This window comes from Pagrus major, chromosome 9 (assembly GCF_040436345.1).
Source record: "Pagrus major chromosome 9, Pma_NU_1.0".
NCBI lineage: Eukaryota > Metazoa > Chordata > Actinopteri > Spariformes > Sparidae > Pagrus > Pagrus major.
This window is the reverse complement of record NC_133223.1, coordinates 9,879,893-9,898,886: the sequence shown is the minus strand read 5'-3', so window position 1 is coordinate 9,898,886 and position 18,994 is coordinate 9,879,893. Positions and strand designations below refer to the sequence as shown.

The 18,994-nt window shown below is 45.3% G+C and overlaps 1 protein-coding gene across 1 annotated transcript; it reads right to left on the bottom strand.

Moving 5' to 3' along the window:
* Positions 1–1,534: 1,534 nt before the first annotated feature.
* Positions 1,535–18,584, bottom strand: arhgef49 (Rho guanine nucleotide exchange factor 49). The gene is made up of 7 exons (XM_073473964.1): positions 17,502–18,584; positions 16,975–17,375; positions 9,180–9,372; positions 7,637–7,832; positions 3,896–4,488; positions 2,663–2,808; positions 1,535–2,369 (listed from the first exon to the last, which is right to left on the bottom strand). Exons 1-7 carry the CDS (start codon positions 18,582–18,584, stop codon positions 1,535–1,537), a joined length of 3,447 nt encoding a protein of 1,148 aa, XP_073330065.1.
* Between the last annotated feature and the right edge of the window lie 410 nt (positions 18,585–18,994).

Genomic DNA, 18,994 nt, shown 5'->3' with positions numbered 1-18,994 from the left:
CCTCCAAGAACACAGTGATTCACTACCTCCTCTAGTGCTACGTCATAGCAAACAGAAAACGGCATAAATAGTTTTGGTTTGAAGACTGGTTCGTTCGAACATGAAGAACTGTGAATAAACAAGACTGTAACATGTATAACAGCAGATCTAATGGAGAGCTTTTATTACAGAAATAAAGTGCATTAAACCAAATAAAGCCTTCATAAATAAACAGGGTAAAATCAGAGAGGATCAGGTGATCTCAGATCATCAGCTGCCAGGGACTGTCAGAGGAATAATTATATTGTCTGTAAATTGATCTCAATCACGTGCCAGCAGAGGGCAGTCTAGTCCGTATCTCAGAGAGAAATGCTACTGTGACAGATTGCAAATACTTCAGTGTGTTTTAGCATAACAGTAATCGAGTACCAAGGCACAACAGCTCATCGCTAGCTCACATAATAACCCACGGTTCAAACTGTCAGGGCGAGACGCGTGGGCCGGTTTTTGAGGCGAGTTTGTCACGTGACCGGGGCCTTTCAACCTGCCACAGACATTTCCTGTTAATGACAATTTTAAAAAGAGCATGTTTTTATTTTCAGCTGTCATGAGCATAGGATTATTTAGAAATAGTGACATATTTCAATTTCATTCAATTTATTGCGATTAACTTTGTTGCAGCCCTACGGATGGGTTGAGAAACTCTGGACTGAACACACAGTTGGCCAAACTGTATTGTTTAAATGTACCTATGTAACATGACGTTAACACAAAAGGATGCTGTTTAAACTTCTCATAAACTGCTCTCATGGCACTGAGATTATTTCCAAAGATTGAAGCCAGATGAACACCTGAACACCAGAGAGGATCTTAAGGAAATTAAATGCATATTCAGTATTACCACTGCTACTTGTTTTGAAACTGGCAGAGATTATTGCTCGTTCTCGTTTAAACACAGTGAAACAGGAGGTCTGCTCAGCCTGTAGGAGGCTCTGCTCAGCTGCATCTCTGGCAGTGAAAGTTGCTCTACCGCCAATGTACAGTAGAGGGCGGCGCACAAACAGGAGAGGGCAGTGACAACAAACAGAAACCACTGAACAAAGCTCTGGACCACCTCTGCGTACCAAAAACAAAAGCCCCCCCACTGTCTGGTATAAAAATGACATTAGACGTTTTCTTTTTGCAGTCAGTCATGTTCAGTCATGCTCTTCCACAGACACACCTTATTTACTGAAAACTCAGCTCTCCTCCTCTGAGAGCAAACAGTCTTTACAATCAAGGCTGATGAGCACAGCCCAGGTTTTTTGGTTGTCCAATAATTTTTTTAATGTTAACCATCTTCATACATAATTTCATGACAGTATGGCGCACGAGAAAAAAGTGCTTTATCTTTGTCTTACCCTTAGAGACGTAGAGAAAGATCTTTTGGGAAACTGAAATCAGACAGGTTGTAACAGTGGCGTCACTCAGAAATGCTTCTTGTCGTCACTTTGTTTTTGCAGTAGAAGGATTCAGGTTATATACAGTGTAACAGCGGTTGGTAGGAGGGTCAGTCTCAGGAGCGGCTCTGGTTCGTGTTGATCATGATGTTGGGCAACGCGTTGCGTCTTTTCCTCCAGGTGCCCAAGTCTCGAGCGTACCTCTTGATCTGATGGAACCACTGCTGGGTGCGAGATTTGTCCGATGCGCGGAAAACAAAAGATTCCCGCCGAATGTCGAGCACCTCGAATGTGTCCTCAGAGTCGGGATCGGTCGACACCACACAGTTTCCCAGACGGATGGGCTCTCTCAGCACCGTGAACTTCCCGCTGCTCTTGTCCTTGATTAGAACCAGCACTCCGTCTCGGATGCCGTCTCCTCCACCCTCCCCCTGATCCCCACGTGCCCCCAGGTCGGTGCCCTGTCCTGGGGCCTCCCCAGCCCGCTGTGTCCTCACCATCAGCAGACTCTGGACATTTTGGAACTTGAGGGCCTTGCTGCCCTTCTTCACCCACTGACCGTCTGCTGGCTGGGACAGCTGGAGGGGTCCCTCCATGACGAACCGCGTGTGTTCTCTCGCCCAGCCCACCGTCTTCATCGACACCTCTCTCATCTCGATGTTGATGACCTCGCGGTTTTTGCGGCTGTCGCGGCGGAATGAGCGGAGGGACCAGGTGACTCCGTTACCCTCCTGCTTGGTCTTCATGTTGATGTGCTCCAGATGGGATTCCACCCGACTCTTGGCCTCACGGAGACGCGCGTAGTCGGGGTGACATTCGGGAGTGACCTTAATGATTCGGCTCAGGAGAAGGGGGTATTTAGTCACACGTTGGAGGGGCGCCATGAGGAAGGAGCGCAAGTTCATCCGACGCAGTGCCGTGTTGTCGTTCTGGGAAACGTCCAGGAAGATTCTGAGAAGACAAACAACAGAACGTGAAGTTAAAAAGAGAGATTCTGTGCAAAACTCTTGAAACGTTGATTAGTGGGAATCACAGGACAGCCTGAGTCATGGCTGAGCTGGGCTTCTGTCTAAAAACATGAATCATTGCAGCTCTACTCTCAAAATAGAACTTGTTGTGAATAAGTGATAAGCTGCTGTCTTTTCCATTAAGAATTATACAGAAGAGCCGTGGCAGGAACTAGAGAAAGCTCCCAGAGTCACTTCTCCACCACACACAACTGGAAGAAGAATCCTTGTGTGCACCTGAGCAGTTCTTTCTCCTTCTCCAGCGTGTTGAGCATGTTGACCGAGGTGGACTGCTGCAGGCAGTAGGTCTGGAAGGCGGGCAGCATGTTAACGAACTCCAGGAAGATCTCTCCAATGTACACTGTCAGCAGGTCGTCATCTCCCTGAGGTCAGAGCACAGGAGAGGAAACGGTCAAGTCATTGTCATCCCTTAATGTGTAGATCGGTCAGTACAATCAGCTCAGCCACCAAAAGGTTTCATGTGAACGTAGAATATGTACAGAGTTTATATTTGGCCCACACGGATACACCAGGCTCACCACAGCAGGGATTGGGGAGTGATGAGAGTTTAGCCTCAGAGGCTGCAGGCTGATGTTTGGGTGGAAGTGCAGCTTATAAAATGGTTTATGAACAGCAGGTGATTGCTGCAGTTACAGAGAACAGCGGCTGTAAAGTGAACATCGAAGCAGAGGAGTGCACATGAGATACTGTTCTGCAGTGAGAAGCAGCATATTATGGATTTCTTGACCATTTCTGTAAAAATTGACTTCTAAACTTCATTTTCGACCTTTAAAACACCGTTTGACCAAAGAATCCCACCACAAGCTGAGCCGTTTGTCCTTTGCCAACCACTGTTTCCAAGGTTATGAATGAACTTTCAATTTCATGAAAAATAAGTCTTGACTTGAGAGAACGTAAAAAATAATTCAATTTTGATTGAGAATGGTTGCAGCTCAATGTCAATAACAATGACTGTTACCAATCTGCCCTTTTCATTTATTTAAAATTGGATCGGTCCCATTTCAATCTGTAACAGCAGCTGAGATACTTGTACATGCTTTCCTAACATCCAGGCTGTTGTAATGCACTCTGTTCTCTGACATTTCCATGACAACAAGTAGTGGTTTTTATTGGTCCAAAACACAGCAGAAGTTCAATTTTCTTCCACCACTCCCAGTGACGCTGCACAGACCACCAGTGGAAGCAGAGTTAGCCTCGGTCCCCTCTGTCTGACTCACACAGGCTGGCTCTGCCCTACATACTTGTCAGTGAACTCTTGGGTTGTGTTGCATTATAAATAAACTGAAGAAGTTGAAATAATCTTTTCTTTCAATAATTTAAGTATAATTTTACTTTTTGGAGTCAAAAAATGTTTTGCTAAGATGAACGTCTTTGCAGTGTGCTGTAGGCGGTGGCACTCTGATGAAACCATGCCTCACTACCTCTGTGTGAGTGTGTGTGAGAGGTCACCTGGTCAAAGGCCTGGTCGATGCTGTCCTGCAGGTGTTCGGTGAAGCGGTCGTTGACGTCTATCAGCTCCTGGACGTTACTGAACACCACAATGAGCTGCTCGGCTGTCAGCAGCCCGGCGCTCTGCATGGGGCAGTAAAACTCCTCCTTGATGATGCGCAGGTCCTCGCCGTAGCTCGACTCCGTGTTCAGAAACTCCAGGATGGCTTCCTTGCGCTCGGTGCGCAGCTTGGAGCAGCGTTCACACATGCGTTCTCCTCGCTCTCTGGAGGCCCCGTCCCTCAGTCCACAGTCTGGACAGGGTCTCTGAGCCTCCCAGGCTCTGAGGGAGGCAGACGGTCTCTTCCAGGTGCGGGACAGACCCGGGCCGATGCCGCTGTCCACCCGCTCCACCTCGGCTCCCCGGGTTCTGCGGTAACGCCGAGGCTCGCTGTCCTCCTCCTCCCGCTCATCGCTGAGGCCCACCACGCCGCTGTCGGCACTCAGGCTGCTGATGGTGCTCCAGCGGTGCTGCCCGGACCGAGTCACACCCAGACCCGCCTGACGCTCCTCACCGGGGGGCTCAGAGCGCCCACGGATGGCTGCTGGAGCTGAGGAGAGGGAGAAGGGGATGGTCAGATTCACTGGTGCTCACAATGTTTATGGATTTACTTACACACACACACACACGACTACCAGCCATTACTGGTCATGTCAAAATGAATAAATGATTACAGATATCATCTTTCTCCAATAATTAGATCCCTCACCCTTCAGTCTGACACTTCACCTGTGTCCATATGTGTCAATACTGCTGTGTGTCTGTTCAAACAGAGCGACAGTTGTGTTTGCTGAGCTGTTAAGACATTGTTTTATTACACAAGTGCTCTGTAAACGTTGCATTTATATGAAGGCACCAGATATTTTTGGTAAAGACTTCGGTCAGTGTTGTTTTTTTCCAACAAGCTCATCATTAGCATATGTCATACTGAATGACACTCTGTGGCCAGAGACCGAGAGCCGCTGTTGACAGGAGAGAGCTCAGAATTGGCAGGGGAACTGTGTGTGTGTGTGTGTGTGTGTGTGTGTGTGTCTGTGTGTGTCTGTGTGTGTTAGCTGGGGGGTTAGGACTGAGTGCAAAGGCCACAGCAGTCAGAGACAAGCATGACATGCCGGTCTTCACAGCGTTAATGTCTAAAAAAACAGGTTCAGTTGGAGGTTCACTCACGATTGAGGGTAATTCAGCTCCCTGGTGAGGTGCTGGAGATGTAATGAGCACATGGATTTGTGTAATTATATTAATTGTAATTATATTTGTGAGCAGAGAGGGCTGGATGTAGTTCTCCACAGGAAGGAAGCATCAGGTCAGAACACCTGAAACAAGCTGGAGTCCCAGCCTGTTCTACTGTTACTCTGACTGTGTGTGCGTCCACAACAGTGACAGTGTGTTCATGTGTGAACATGTTCTGAGTGTAGATCGTACTGCCCAGGACTCTGAACAGATGTGGCTGAGTGGTTAATAGGAAAGTGACAAAATATTCTGATTGTGCCCTTATCCTGAAAGGATCAAAACTCCAGCACTCTCCGAGAAATAGTTTTAATGTGGACAGAAAAACGAATGTGTTTCAGCACTAAGCCTTTTTTGTAAGATTCTTTTTCTCTGAGAGTATCTGAGTTATGTTCCTTGTTTAATCCAGCCACTTCCCTGCACCCACCATATATGTTTAAACTTTGGAGTAGTGCGGGCTGCTATATTTTCATGCCCTTATTCTGAAAAATACAATAGTCCTATTAAGATATTTACGCTGCTGATGAACATGAATATTCCTGTTTACATGCAGCCATGTTTCCTCCAACACAGCCTCCCTCTTCCATTCTTTTAACCAGCTTTTTGAAAAGGTGCAAGTCTTTCGTGTTTCGTGTTCATGTTTAAAAGTAGCTGAGTTTCTCCTTCTGATCAGAAAAGTGTCCTTACACATTTTTAAAAGAGTTAGACTAGACCTGCCCCATTTGGAAAGTGCCATGACATGACTTCTGTTGTGAATTGGCACTATACAAATAAAGATTGATTGATTGATTGATTAATTGATTGATTGATTGATTGAAAAGGCACGACTGTGCAAAAATACTCCAACTTAGTGTATCCATGTCCAAAGAATGCTCCATAAACCTGAATAACGTGGGCACATCCCACATGTCTTTGTCAGAAGATGCAACATTTGGAATGAGGCCTAAATCAAAATATCCAGATGGAATCAGCGACTCCATCACCTCGATTACATCTGGAATATGGTCATATTCAGAATAACAGTGTGTAATTAAACATGGTTACAACCTCTGGCAAAGAAATTATGTTTGTTTTTTTTTCTTTGGACCTTTATGCTTCTGGAGCAGCACATCTTTAAAATCACTTAAGGGGGCACATAGAGTAACAGTCGTGATTAAAGTTGTCTTTTTCTGGCTTTTCAGGAGTGAATACATCACAGCAATTGTAGTTTGGGCTTGGAGACGTCACATTTTAACAACTTGGATGACGCTCAGTAGAGTGCATACCTTGCCAAGGCCCGACACTCCCCTTTAATTCAATCAAGTCTAATTCAATGTCAAATAAAACATATTTAAATCAACTACTGATTTATATTTGGGTCTGCCGTCAGTCTGTACTAACTCATAGATACCAGCCACCTTCATACACCTGATTTCTTTCATCAAGATCCATGCATTATAGGTCCAGTTTGTAAGACAGTTGATTGTTGATGTGTTGGGTTGGTAGGTCGGATCGGCCACCAAGTGTCAATATTTGATGAGTTGGGGGTGAGATGCAACAAGCAACTATCTTACAAATGGCACCTTTAAATTAAGTGACATAAAAGCTGCTGGATCCGTTCCTTTATCCAGATCCGCATCAAAAATGATTGTGGTCTATTCTGTGTGAGACACATCCTCCGTCCAAGTTTGCTGAAATTATGTTCAGTAGTTTTTGTGTAATCCTGCTGACAAACCAACCAACAAATGGAGACTGGCACAAACCTGACCTCATGTCAGAGGTAATAAGCCTGTGGTACAAACTGGAGGAGTGGAGTTTGAAAGACGCCATTGTTTGTCTGATCTAACAAAAACACGCTAAGCTGTTGGATCATGGGAAATGTAGTACTAGATCACTGAAGCTCTGGGGTTTAGTAAAGTTTTGTAGAAAGTTAAGGATCACCAAATGACTACTGGCCGAATGAGTCATGATGAAGTGATAACCATGGTACCATTTATAAAGGACTTTACATCATTGTTGTACGACTCCTGAGCCATCAGGTCTTTTCTGTCCATGTCAGGCTTCATGTCAAATATTTCAGTGAAGGCCTCGCTCATCTCAAACCTTTACAGCTCGTCCACCACAGTGAATGTTTCTCCTCCTGAACACCAACCTCCATCAGACTTGTTACAGAACACATTCGGTGAAGCCAGCGAGGTCTTTCATACGTTTATTAATATATGGTGCATCAGTTACAGTCATTCTAACTGACTCAGATTGTATAAAAATCATCTTTATTCCTGGATGGGTCTTAAGTATTTTAACCATCATCACATCAGCATTACTGTCTACATGTTTTGATGCAGTTTGAATCCAGATGCATAACATTTTCTATTACGTAAGAGACTGTGTGGCCCTGAGCTTTGTATTCTTTCTAGTTTTATAAAAACACAGAGAACAAGTCCAACATGTCCCCACATGTTTCCTGTACTCACCACTGTCTCTGTCTCGGTCTCTGTCGCGGTCTCTCCGGTGGCTGTGGAGTCGGGCGGCTGCAGCGATCTTCATCTCCAGCTGTTTGCGCTTGGAGGCGTCGGCTGGCATGGGGTCGCTGTAGTGGGGCCGGAGACGGCACTCGCGCTGCGCCCTCACCGTCTCAGCCAGCTCATAGGCTGCGTCCGAGCTGGAGCGCCTGCAGCCCAGACCGGTGTGCTGCCGGTTGGAAGGACACGTGTGTCAATCAAACGCTCATGTTGCTATAGCAACAGATGAAAAAGGGCACAACTCTCGGAGGAGATGAGGTGAGAATGATGATAAGGGAGAAATCACAGCTGATGTATCTGTGTGAGCTCAGTGTCAACATGTTCGCTGCCATGACATCATTACATAACACATCTTGGTTATCTGTCTGATCCCCGCTGTACCACTGACAAGAATCCAAATTTCATACTGAGATGCAGCACTAATCGTCTGCCAAGTCCTGTAACAGGCTCTAAACACAACAAGGCCACACATCCAAAAATCTGCTCTGATCACATCTTAAAAACCAGCCGGCCTCAAAGACAAGAAACATCCCCAAGTGACAATTCAAAGCTGCTCCTGGCTTCTTTCTTTCTTTTAAGGTAAAGCAAGGAATTCCCCGACACACTGCAGCTTTCTGGATGGACAAACACTCCTCATGCAGATTTAAAAAATCCTTTTAGGGTCCATCAAGCCCCTGAGAGTTGACCTCAAGTGGAAGGTTCAAAGGTCATCGCTATGACACCTGACCTCTCACCCCAGAGACATCACCCTCATCCTCTGCATCTGATGATATTGGCTTTACATCAAAGATCACCTCCCAAAATGTTGACAGCTCTCTGACAGCTAACAGCTCCAGAGGAGTGAGAGGTTTTCATCGCTCTGTAGCAGAAAACAACATGAAAACACAGCTTGCAGCAATCAGGTGAAATGAAGGAGAATAATTCATGATCGGCTGAATTATCACATTGCAGCTCTTACTTTGGGAGTGCAGAGGCAGGCTCCATTGTGGAATCACCAAAATGAAGGAAAGCAAGAAGCGAACGCACCTCGACATCTGTTCTCTAAAGCACCTCCAGCCTCCATGTCAGTCCTCTGTTCTGCAGATGCACAGAGAGGAGCAGAATGCTCTCTGCAGCTGAGGCTGGTGTCAGGCTGCAGGCAGCAGAGAGCAGGGATGAGGCGCTGAGCTACCAGCAGCCAGCTGCATGAGGGGGGCTCGGTCCTCCTTTTACTGCATCGTCAGACGTCGACCTGCTGCTGAAGACAGAGCGCTGCATGCTCGCCTCAACAAATACCTCTGCATCAGTGTGTGTGAGTGATGTGTGTGTGTATGTGTGTGCGTGTGTGTGTGTCTCTGTGTGTGTGTGTGTGTGTGTGTGTCGCAGTCCCCTTGCTTGTCCCAGTCATCCTTGAATACCAATAGATCTGTGTGTGTCTGTGCACCACGCAGCATCGATGACGAGCGGCGAGAGAAGACGAGCACAGACGACACGTTTAAGACAGAAAAGAGGAAAGAAAATGAGAAAGAATCCTTACGCATTCTCCTGCTTCCTCTCCTCCTCCTCCTGCAGGCGTCTCGTCGCCAGCCTCGGCTCCGCAGGCTGTTGCCGACGTTGCCATGGCAACGGCGGAGGGCTGACAGTCGGTCGAGGGGGCGGTGATGTCACAGCCTCCGTCCCGGTCACCTGACAGCTTGACGGGGGCCTCGCCGGAGATCTCTGCACTGCAGCTGGTGGAGAGAAGAGGAGACGGCGTTACAGAGGGAGAGAGAGAGGGATGGGGAGGAGGGGGAGTGAAAGGGAGGGACGAGGGGAGGAAGGGAAGGCAAGGAGAGGGGGAGTGAAAGAATGGGAGGAAGAGAAGGAAGGGAAGGATGTGGGAGAGAGGAAGGAAATGAAGAGAGAAAGCCAGAGGAGGGAGATGAGATGAAGGAGAGGAGGGATTCATTGTAATTCAAGCAGAGCTCTCTCCTCCTCTCTCCTCCTCACAGCATCCGTCATTCACTCCACCTCACTCTTCCCTCTCCAGCTCACATGCCACTCTGCTTCCTGCTGTTTCTTCTTCTGTCCCTGCCACACCCCCCCTCCTCCAGCATCCCTCAAAACACCCAAATCAATGCCCCCCCCCCCCCGCCCTCCTCCCTCCCAGCAATTAGAGACATCATCGGACATTAACGCCTGAACCCTCGGACCTAAGGGATACACACTGCCTGCTCAAACACACACACACACACACACACACACACACACACACACACACACACACACACACACACACACACAGATCAGATTCTTCCTTCATTCTTTTGTATGTGTGGATCCATTCCTGCAGCACACAGCCAGCATGTGATCTGAGACAACCCACGAAAGCACACCGGCTGTGACACACACACACTGTGCTACACACTGAAACACACACATCCATGTACACAGACCACAGCCTGCCTGCAGGGACTCTACATGCATTTGTAAGAGAACATGAAAAACACACAGCAGAGACAAGAAGTCGAAGGAAGCGGTGAGCCTTCAGAGTAAAAGCCGCTGACCATGAACCGCCATTAGCCAGCTGACCAGGGACCTTTGTTTCAACACACTGCTGATCTCTCCACATCATTTCCTGCCCCGTCTCTCTACTGCTGACATCAATCACAAAATTACCAAAAACTACACAAATCTGAGCAAGTCTGTGGCAGACTCGTCTCAGGATTTTAATTTGAGCTGCAATTATACATTTTTTGGCCATTAGGGGGCAGACGAACACCACAACACACATAATAATACCTTATAAAGTTGTTATGGTGAACATCCAGCAGGCACAAAACCACATGTTCAATCATTTGGAGTCTTGTCCTTGGTTACCTAATGGATATAAGTCCAATATCAAACCTCCTTTTAGCTTTGTTTTGACCTCCACGAGGGGCAAATGTGAGAATGCTGTTTCCTGCAGTTATATCTTTATAATAATCTAGCAAACAACATATCACAACATATCATAATTATCAATCAACATATTCACTGGGAAAATGTTCACAGGAGTTTCCAGGGTTTTTACAGCCCTGAGTGATGCCTGCAGGCATCCTTATCAGGCTGCAGGTAAAACCTCCACCAATCACAGGGCAGAGCAGGAGCATCTATGCACTGACGGAATGTAACTAAGTACATTTTCTCAAGTACTGTACTTAAGTACAGTTTTGAGGTATTTTTAATTACTTGAGTATTTCAATTTTCTGCTTCTACTTTTTACTCCACTGCATTTATTGATAGCTTTAGTTACTAGTTACTTTCATGTTGCATCAGATCCACAGTAGCATATTTTATAGACTAATTTATTTTATTAACAACTAGATAAAAAAACATTGAATCAGATTGTCAGAAAAATCCTTAAAATACACATATTGTATACATACATGTAAATATATGCATAATTTACTTTTACTTGTACTTTTGATCCTTAAATACATTTAATATCGGATACGTTAAGACTTTTACTCGAGTACTATTCATATAGGCGAGTGTCACTTTATTAACTATTTCATATTTTAACACGATATCTTTACTTTAATTCAAGTACGACTGTTGCTTACAGAGCCTGAAAGACAAATATCACAGTGAAGAAAGTCTGTAAATCACTTGCTGCTGCTGCTGCTGCTGCTGCTGCTGCTGCTGGTAAAGCTTGAATTACTGTGAATACACAATAATACTTGTAGGACACTTAGACAACACAACATTATTATCAACATCTGTATTCTCTCCTTAACATGAGGAAACCAAACCTTAAAAGATGAGCAGGACAAAAAAGGATTTTGAAAAGTCTTCCATTTGAAAAACGACTTCACCATCCCCCTGAGAAAATACTACTGTTCTTTAACAGCTTTATGTTCCACGTTCTTCACCACTTTGCTGTTCGGTGCTGGGTGGGTGTCCACTTTATCAGAGCTGCCTGATGCCTGTGAAGCCACAGAGGCTCAGCAGAACAGTAACCGTGCCATCAAACCGAAACAATGAGCTAAAAGAGGCTACAAACAGCTAATAATTCCCAGTGGGCTCCTCTCACATTACATGTAGTCATATTGATTACCTGAGCTATAAAATAATGCACGGCTCTTTACATTTTGCTTCAGACATCATTAACGACAGGACCAGCCACCTACAGTATATCCAGTCTATTGATTATGTTTTTCAAACATGGTGAGCTTCACGGCCCAGCAGGCAGGAGCATTAATATAATATCACTGCAAGAAAATAAACCCTGGTTCCAGCAGTTTCAGAGATGATTGTATCTTTATTCAAATTAAAGCACTTTGTGGCTCAGCAGGTTTAACAGGCCCAGGGGTCACAGCCCAGAACAGACTCTCAACAGTGTCTGAGGCTGTAAAGTCCTGAAATATTGACTCCTCACAGCACACACACATGTGAGACTGATCCTGAACTCAGCGTACTGACTAGCTGTCAATCATCAGGCTGCTGCTGTTACTGTGGAGACTCTTTGGATCGTCTTTGTCTCTGCTTCTTATTGTTTGATTTAAAATGGGCTGTAGCCACATCGACCATGTTTCAACAACTCTTTTCATTAATTGATACATTTTCAAGTCTTTGAAATGTTGGAATTTAGTAAAAAAAAACATCACGGAGACATCTTCAGTTAGTTTGTTTTGTCTGACTATCAGTCCAAAGATATTCTATTTACTCTGGTACAACACAGAGGGAATCATCAGATCATATTGGACAAGCAGGAATCAGAGAATATTAGCATACTTGTTTGCTAAATGACTTAACAATTAACTTAATACAGTCAATCCACTCGTTAATGACTTGTTCGCAGTCTGATCTGCAGTTCTGTGTCCTCTGATATCCCCGTGGTGGCTTTACATGAGGTCTCATTATTCTAATGGTTCTTACATAACTGGGTCCCTTCTGAGCTCGCTCCGTCACAAACCAGTCAGACTGCTGAACACTGCTAAAATCATTTCTCGTGCATGTTTTTCATATTAAACCTGTTTGTATTAAACATGTTATCGACACAGCAGGTGAAAGCTGGTGCTGGTGAGGGCCGATATAATGACTTCAGTTTTGAGGATGCAGCTCTGAAGCGTTGGACAGAGTGTCATTAAAGGAGGCTCCGTCACAGAGTCACTGTCACACGGCGGATGATGCATGAGACGTAATAACCTGCGGCTTCATTCATCAGGACAGTGTGTCTGTGATAGATCACCGCTTAACACGGCACAATGTGACGCTGAAATTAGCCCGCTGTCACTTTTGCTGATGCATATATCACTGCGATGAATTCAATATATTTATCAGTGTGTGCATCGAAACAGAGACGACTAAACAGAACATGTTCCAGTGGACACACACCTCCCTCTGCACACTATACACACCTGCTGCTGCCGCTGCTGCAGTATACGGTTAACTCAGCAGGGCTGGTTCATTTCTATTCAAGCCTCCCAGGTGTAATAATATAAATACTGCTGTAATAATGCAACTAGAGCTGTGTTATGCTTTGTGTGCACGTTTGGCTGCATGATAAACTCAAACAAAGAGACTTATTGCTGGAAGTCAAATACCTCAGGGTGCAGACATCACACAGAACACCGTCATGTTTAATTAATTAATCTTCAAGTATTAAAACATTCACAGAGCCTCGAGTCACATTTAAATCACCGGGGGAGCTCAGTGTGGTGCATTCTGGGTGCTTTTTGAACATTAAAGATGAATCCACCTGGGATAAACAGCGTGGAAAGTGAGCTGCCGGAGCGTCAATGGACTCTAAGAGGGAGCTGCAGCAGTGCTCAAATGATTAGTGGAGAAAATCGATGGGGAGACGACTGATCAACAATCTGGTGATCAATAAATCGTATAAGTGATTGATCGAGCAAGATGCAAAACACTCAAGCTTCTTAAAAGGGCGAGTGAGGAGGATGTAGTTACATCTAAAAGCACAAAAACATGAAAAACCCTCTCAGGAGTCAGTGTTTGGTTTGTCCTTTCTGGGCTACTGTAGAAACATGGTGGACTGTGTGGAAGAGGAGCTGCTCCCTCTCTAGATATAAAAAGGCTCATTCTAAGGCAACAAAAACACAATAGGTTGGGGTCGCCACAGTTTCAGGTGATTTTACACTAATGAAAACATAATTATGAATTTGATATTCTATTATTGCTAATAGATCCCTCTAAATCCTGCACACTGCACCTTTAAATGTGTTCTCTGTCACTGCAAACAGAAAACATTTGGTGCAAACATTTACGTTGATGTCAGGGTGAACTGCAGTAACGTTGGTGCTCCTCTTCATCTAGCGCCATCGTTACTTTGGTTTATGACCAACTACCTGCAGATCTAATGACATTACCATCAGCCTCAGCTAAAATCTGTGTTTTGTGCTAATTAGCAAATGTTAGCAAAGATGGTAAGCATGCTACACATTATACCTGCTTAGCATCAGCATGTTAGCACGCTGATGTTGGCATGGCAGCCTGACAGACCTGCAAGCAGGCGATACATGTTATTCTTTGTTGAAAGAAGCAATTCGAAGAATCACATCGGCCATTTTCACCACTGGATAGGCTACTCTGCTGTAAGAGAAGTATGTTTTCCATATATGTAGATCACTCTAGCTTGTTTCTTCATTATTTGCGTCAATTAAACAACGTTATGACAACATTTTTTAATTGTTATTACATATTACACTGATATGAAGAGGTAACACGGGCTTATGTTCTAAATTATGACCATCTTTATATGTGCTAAAATATAGATTTAATAATATGCTTACCCTGTATTATTTAATATATCAACTGATATACAGTATATTACCAATGTATTATAAAAATGTATATTTTTTATTATATTTTCTAATGAAAATATATCAGCATGTATTGTCGAATATAGACTATTTGGACTTTCTCCTCAGATTAAATTGATTTTTCTTATTTTTTTAATATATATATGCTTGTTCCATAATGGATATATAGATAAGATACAGTGTAAGGATAACCTTTAGCTGCAGCTCAGGACTGTCACGTATTGAACACACACACAGACACACACAGCAGTTATTTTCTGCTGCCTTCATGCAGCAGTGCCTCAGACATCCATCATCCCTTCAGCAGCGCAGACAAAGGAGCGACAGTCAGTGGAAAGTCCTGACAGGGAGGGAAAGATATCGTCTATATCTCCTGTCTCTCTGCAGGGGGTGGAGTTTATATCCTTTAACAGGCCTAATCAAGCAGCTCTTCTGTGTTCAGGCTCTAATATTTACACTGTACAAAGGCCTAGCCCCAAACGACCCCACGGAGCTGTAAAACACATCCTTCTCCTGTTTGTCCTTGATCAGAATGGACCACAGTGGACTGAAGCCTGCATGTATTCAGCCAACAGCTGACAGTTAGAGAGAGACGGTGCCAGTCTTCAGTCTGTCAGGCTTCATGCCAGCCTCTCGCCCACAGTCTCGTCTGCAGAGCCAACCCTGTTAGCTCCGACAGCTGTTATCACAATAACTGAGATAAATCGATAACACACAAAACACGCACGCTTAAACAGATGGACTCACACTTCCATACAATGCTCTGGCACTGTGACGCACATACGCACACTCCACTAATAAACACACACACACCTCCACCGAGAGCTGCTACATGGCTCAGATGATCTGACTTCACCATCAGAAAAGATTAGCTGGATTTAAAAACGATATGCTGATTGATAAAATACTCAGGTCTCACTGTGAGTACAGTGAAGCACAAACAGAGACAACAGACATAAATCATAGATAACTGGAGCAGGTTTGATCCACGCAGTGAGGGGAGAAGTATTCAGATTCACATATATCAAAAGTGTAATTCAGGTCATTTAGAGAGAGTGATGCTGTTACAGAGTGTGTGTTGATTATATAAGTTATACAAAATTACGTTAAAATTGTACACTACTAAGTAGAATGCAAGGGATCCTTATCAAAAATGTTTCTCAATGTTGTGTTTATGTGAAAACAGGAATTTAGCTGATCATCTCTGTTTGATTTTTAAGAACTAGATCAAAAACTGAAAATGATATCAGCCTCAAAAATCCAACGTTGTTTGGGCTGTACTTACAGTGCAGAAGTGTTACCAGCAGACTGTTAATACGTATCAAAAGTAAAAGTACTCATTATGTCAAGTTACTTTACACATATTGTATCAGTGGATGTGTTGAGGCCAGTATGTGCTTTAACATATTGAAGTCTGTATGTGGAAAGTTGCACTCCAGGCCAGTAAGTGGCAGCAACATGGTTACTGTTACACTATACACCTGAACACACAGCTGGTGTGTTTGGACAGCAGGAGGCACAACTCAAACATAATGTTAGGTCTAAGTTTTCACTGATGCAGCATGTAGAGAACATTTACTGTTGTAGCTGCTGAAGGCTGAGCACATTTTTACTACAGCTGGATGGTTATAAAAAAGATTGTATTTTAAATGCTCATTATCATTTGTGTGTAAAGTCCCAATTTTAAGTATAAATTAAAAAATCTTAACACAAAGTACAATATTTTGTTCTGAAATTTAGTGGAGTGTGAGATTAAAGAAGCATAGAGGCCTGCAGTGATTAAAAAAACACTATCCATAAATATAAATAACACGGTTTTTGATTTCATAAATGCTACGACTGGGCGAGAAATCAAATGTCACTATCTTTTGACAAGACACCTCGATATCAATACTATAACAATACTGTAGTGATGACTGTACACGAGATTTTTAATCAATAATCATGAGTAATGTGTCAATTATATAATGACTGAGTGGGTAAAGATAAGTATTGAAGTGCGTTCATGTGTTGTCGGGATTATTGGAAAAATGGATTTCCAACAGGGAAAATTCACGTGAATGCCCTCTCAAGTCGGAACAACAACTCAGAAAGTCTGAGAAGATTTTGGCACACTAGTTGCCGAGTGAAATGATATGACACTGAAACATGGCGGACAAAGGAAACACCAGACCTGCTCAATTTGAAAAGTGTCATGGGATGACTTTTGTTGTGAATTGATGCTATACAAACAGATATAGATATAAAGATATATAGATATAAAGATTGACTGATTGATTGATTGATTGATTGATTGATTGATTGATTGATTGATTAATTAATGATTAAGTTTCCCCAATGACACACAATGAATGGCACTATAATGTAAATATGATACAATGACTTTTTTTCCTTTATATACTCAAAAGAAGTCAAACAGTATGATCCTAAAAGTTTAAATGCAGGACTTTCAGTATTTTAGCACTGTCATATTATCAGTTTGACTTCAGTAAAGGACACTGATAAACACCCCTCTCCTCCCAGACCTACCTCTTCTTGATGAGGTCCAGGGCGGAGCCGATGAGGCCGTCCTTCATCTTGTAGATCTTGGCTCCGTAGCTGGACAGGTCTGTCCCCTCCAGAAGGAGCGCCGGGCAGCAGCTGGAGGGACGGTCCCAGTTCTCCCTGCTGGGCGGGAAGGGGACCGACCCAGCTGGCTCCAGACTGCTTCTCCTCCGCCTGCTGCTCCCATCCTCTCCCCATGCAGCAGAGGCTTTCTCCGGGGCGGAGCTGGCCAGGGGCTGCAGGGGTGAGCGCGGAGACGGGCCAGTGCGGATTGGAGATAATGTGCTGGGTTTACAGGGAGGTCTCTCTGAGGAGGTGTCACCGCTGCTGCATGTCCTTTCACCTCTGCTCATGTCTCCCGCCACCTCCACAGAGTCTTCTTGCTGCTCTCTGTGTCCTCCGCTAGAGTTCGTCTGAGGGACAGTCTGATCAGGAGGAGGGTTGTTACTGTCTGATGCTCCTGCTTCCTGCGGCAGCTCAGCCGCAGGTGTTCCAGGCACCACAGAACCGGCTGTGGACTCTTTGCTCTGCTCTCCCTCCTTCTGCCTCATCCTCTTAAACTCCTCAAACGTGGGGATGTGAAGGCGTCCCACAGGAGGTCTGCAGCGCTCTGATGCAGAATCACTCCCGTTACCTGTGATGTTGTCTGTGGTGTAGGACGTCTTCACCACTCTGGGGCTGGACGGGGAGCTGCTCCCAGCCAGGTTGGGACTGCTGTTCTGGCGCCGGAGCTGCAGGCGCCTCAGGACCTCCTGCTTGATCTCCTCAGGGCTTGTGAGGCGCATCGTGCACAGCGGCCTGGACCCATTCACGTGATGCATACCCTCCCGTTCAATTGGAGCAGCACCTGGGTTCACCTGAGGCCGTAATGGGAGGGGCTTCAGAGGCTCAACTGATGACCGTGCACTCTGGAGGCGGAGTTTCTCCCTCAGGCCCTTCCTTGCATCCCATTCATCGACACCACCTGGAAACAGCAGCTGAGGGAAGAGTGGCAGGTCCTTCCTGGGCAGCCCATGTCTAGGGTAAAAGGCCAGGCTCTCTGGGTTGGGTACCAGTCCATGAGCCCCCACCACAGCTCCATCAGGAGGCCCACCACACCAGTTGGTACTGGAGGTGTAGCGTAAAATAAACTCACTGTCCACGCTCCTGTAGGGGGCAGCACTGAACGTACACAGGCCAGGATCTGCCATGGTGTTCCAGTTCAGGTTCTCCATACTCCTGTAAGGTCTGCTGCTGCCGTTACCTCCTGTGTGGTTGCAGGAGCCTGGGGCCGGCCCGTCACCTGACCCCAGCCCCAGAGGCTCCTGCCTGCTGGAGCAGTACCTCAGCCCCAGGTTAGTGAGCAGAGTGCTGCTGTTACACCGGGCCATGAGCGGGTAGGGAGGCCCATGGAGGCCCGGGTAGTGAGGGACGCCAGGTCTGTGTCGGGGGAAGGAGGACAGGGGGTCGGGGGACAGGGGGAGGTTGGCGATGCAGGGCTCCATGTCTATGACGAGGTCGAGGGGAGAGGTGCAGCCAGCAGGAGAGCCAGCAGAGGCGATGACGGAGGAGGTGGAGGGGTAGTCACATGGTGGAGGAGGCTTTACGTCAGGCATGGCTGAAGGCAGAGAGGGTGGCCCTCAGACATACAGTCAGCAGGTATGAAGATCTGCAGCCTGCAGACACACAGAGACACAACGTATGAGGATCAGATCATCGATGTGAAGCAGTCATGGAGACAACAGCTGACAACAGTTTCCTCTCACTCTGTGTCCTGTTGTCTTCTTTCTAGATTTATTTGTGCATCATTTCATCCACCTTTATTTAATGAACAAACTGCTGGTATAGTTTTAGATGTAGTACTGAAGTATGTTCAGTATATTTCAGACTTGTGATCCTGAACAAAGATTAGTAGAACAACTTGGGTTTATACGTTGGGCTAGAAGTAGAGCTGCAACAGTTAGGCGAGTAATTCATTAGTCAATTCAAAGGAAATTAGTTGCCATGGCAACTGTTTTGATAATTC

What these genes read in the sequence shown, in the direction of transcription:
- arhgef49 (XM_073473964.1), bottom strand. Translation starts at nt 18,584, where the DNA reads ATGCCTGACGTAAAGCCTCCTCCACCATGTGACTACCCCTCCACCTCC. An exon ending in CTGGACCTCATCAAGAAGAG is followed by an intron (nt 9,373 to 16,974) that starts GTAGGTCTGGGA and finishes TCTCTCCACCAG; the next exon opens with CTGCAGTGCAGAGATCTCCG. An exon ending in GAGAGGAAGCAGGAGAATGC is followed by an intron (nt 7,833 to 9,179) that starts GTAAGGATTCTT and finishes TCCAACCGGCAG; the next exon opens with CACACCGGTCTGGGCTGCAG.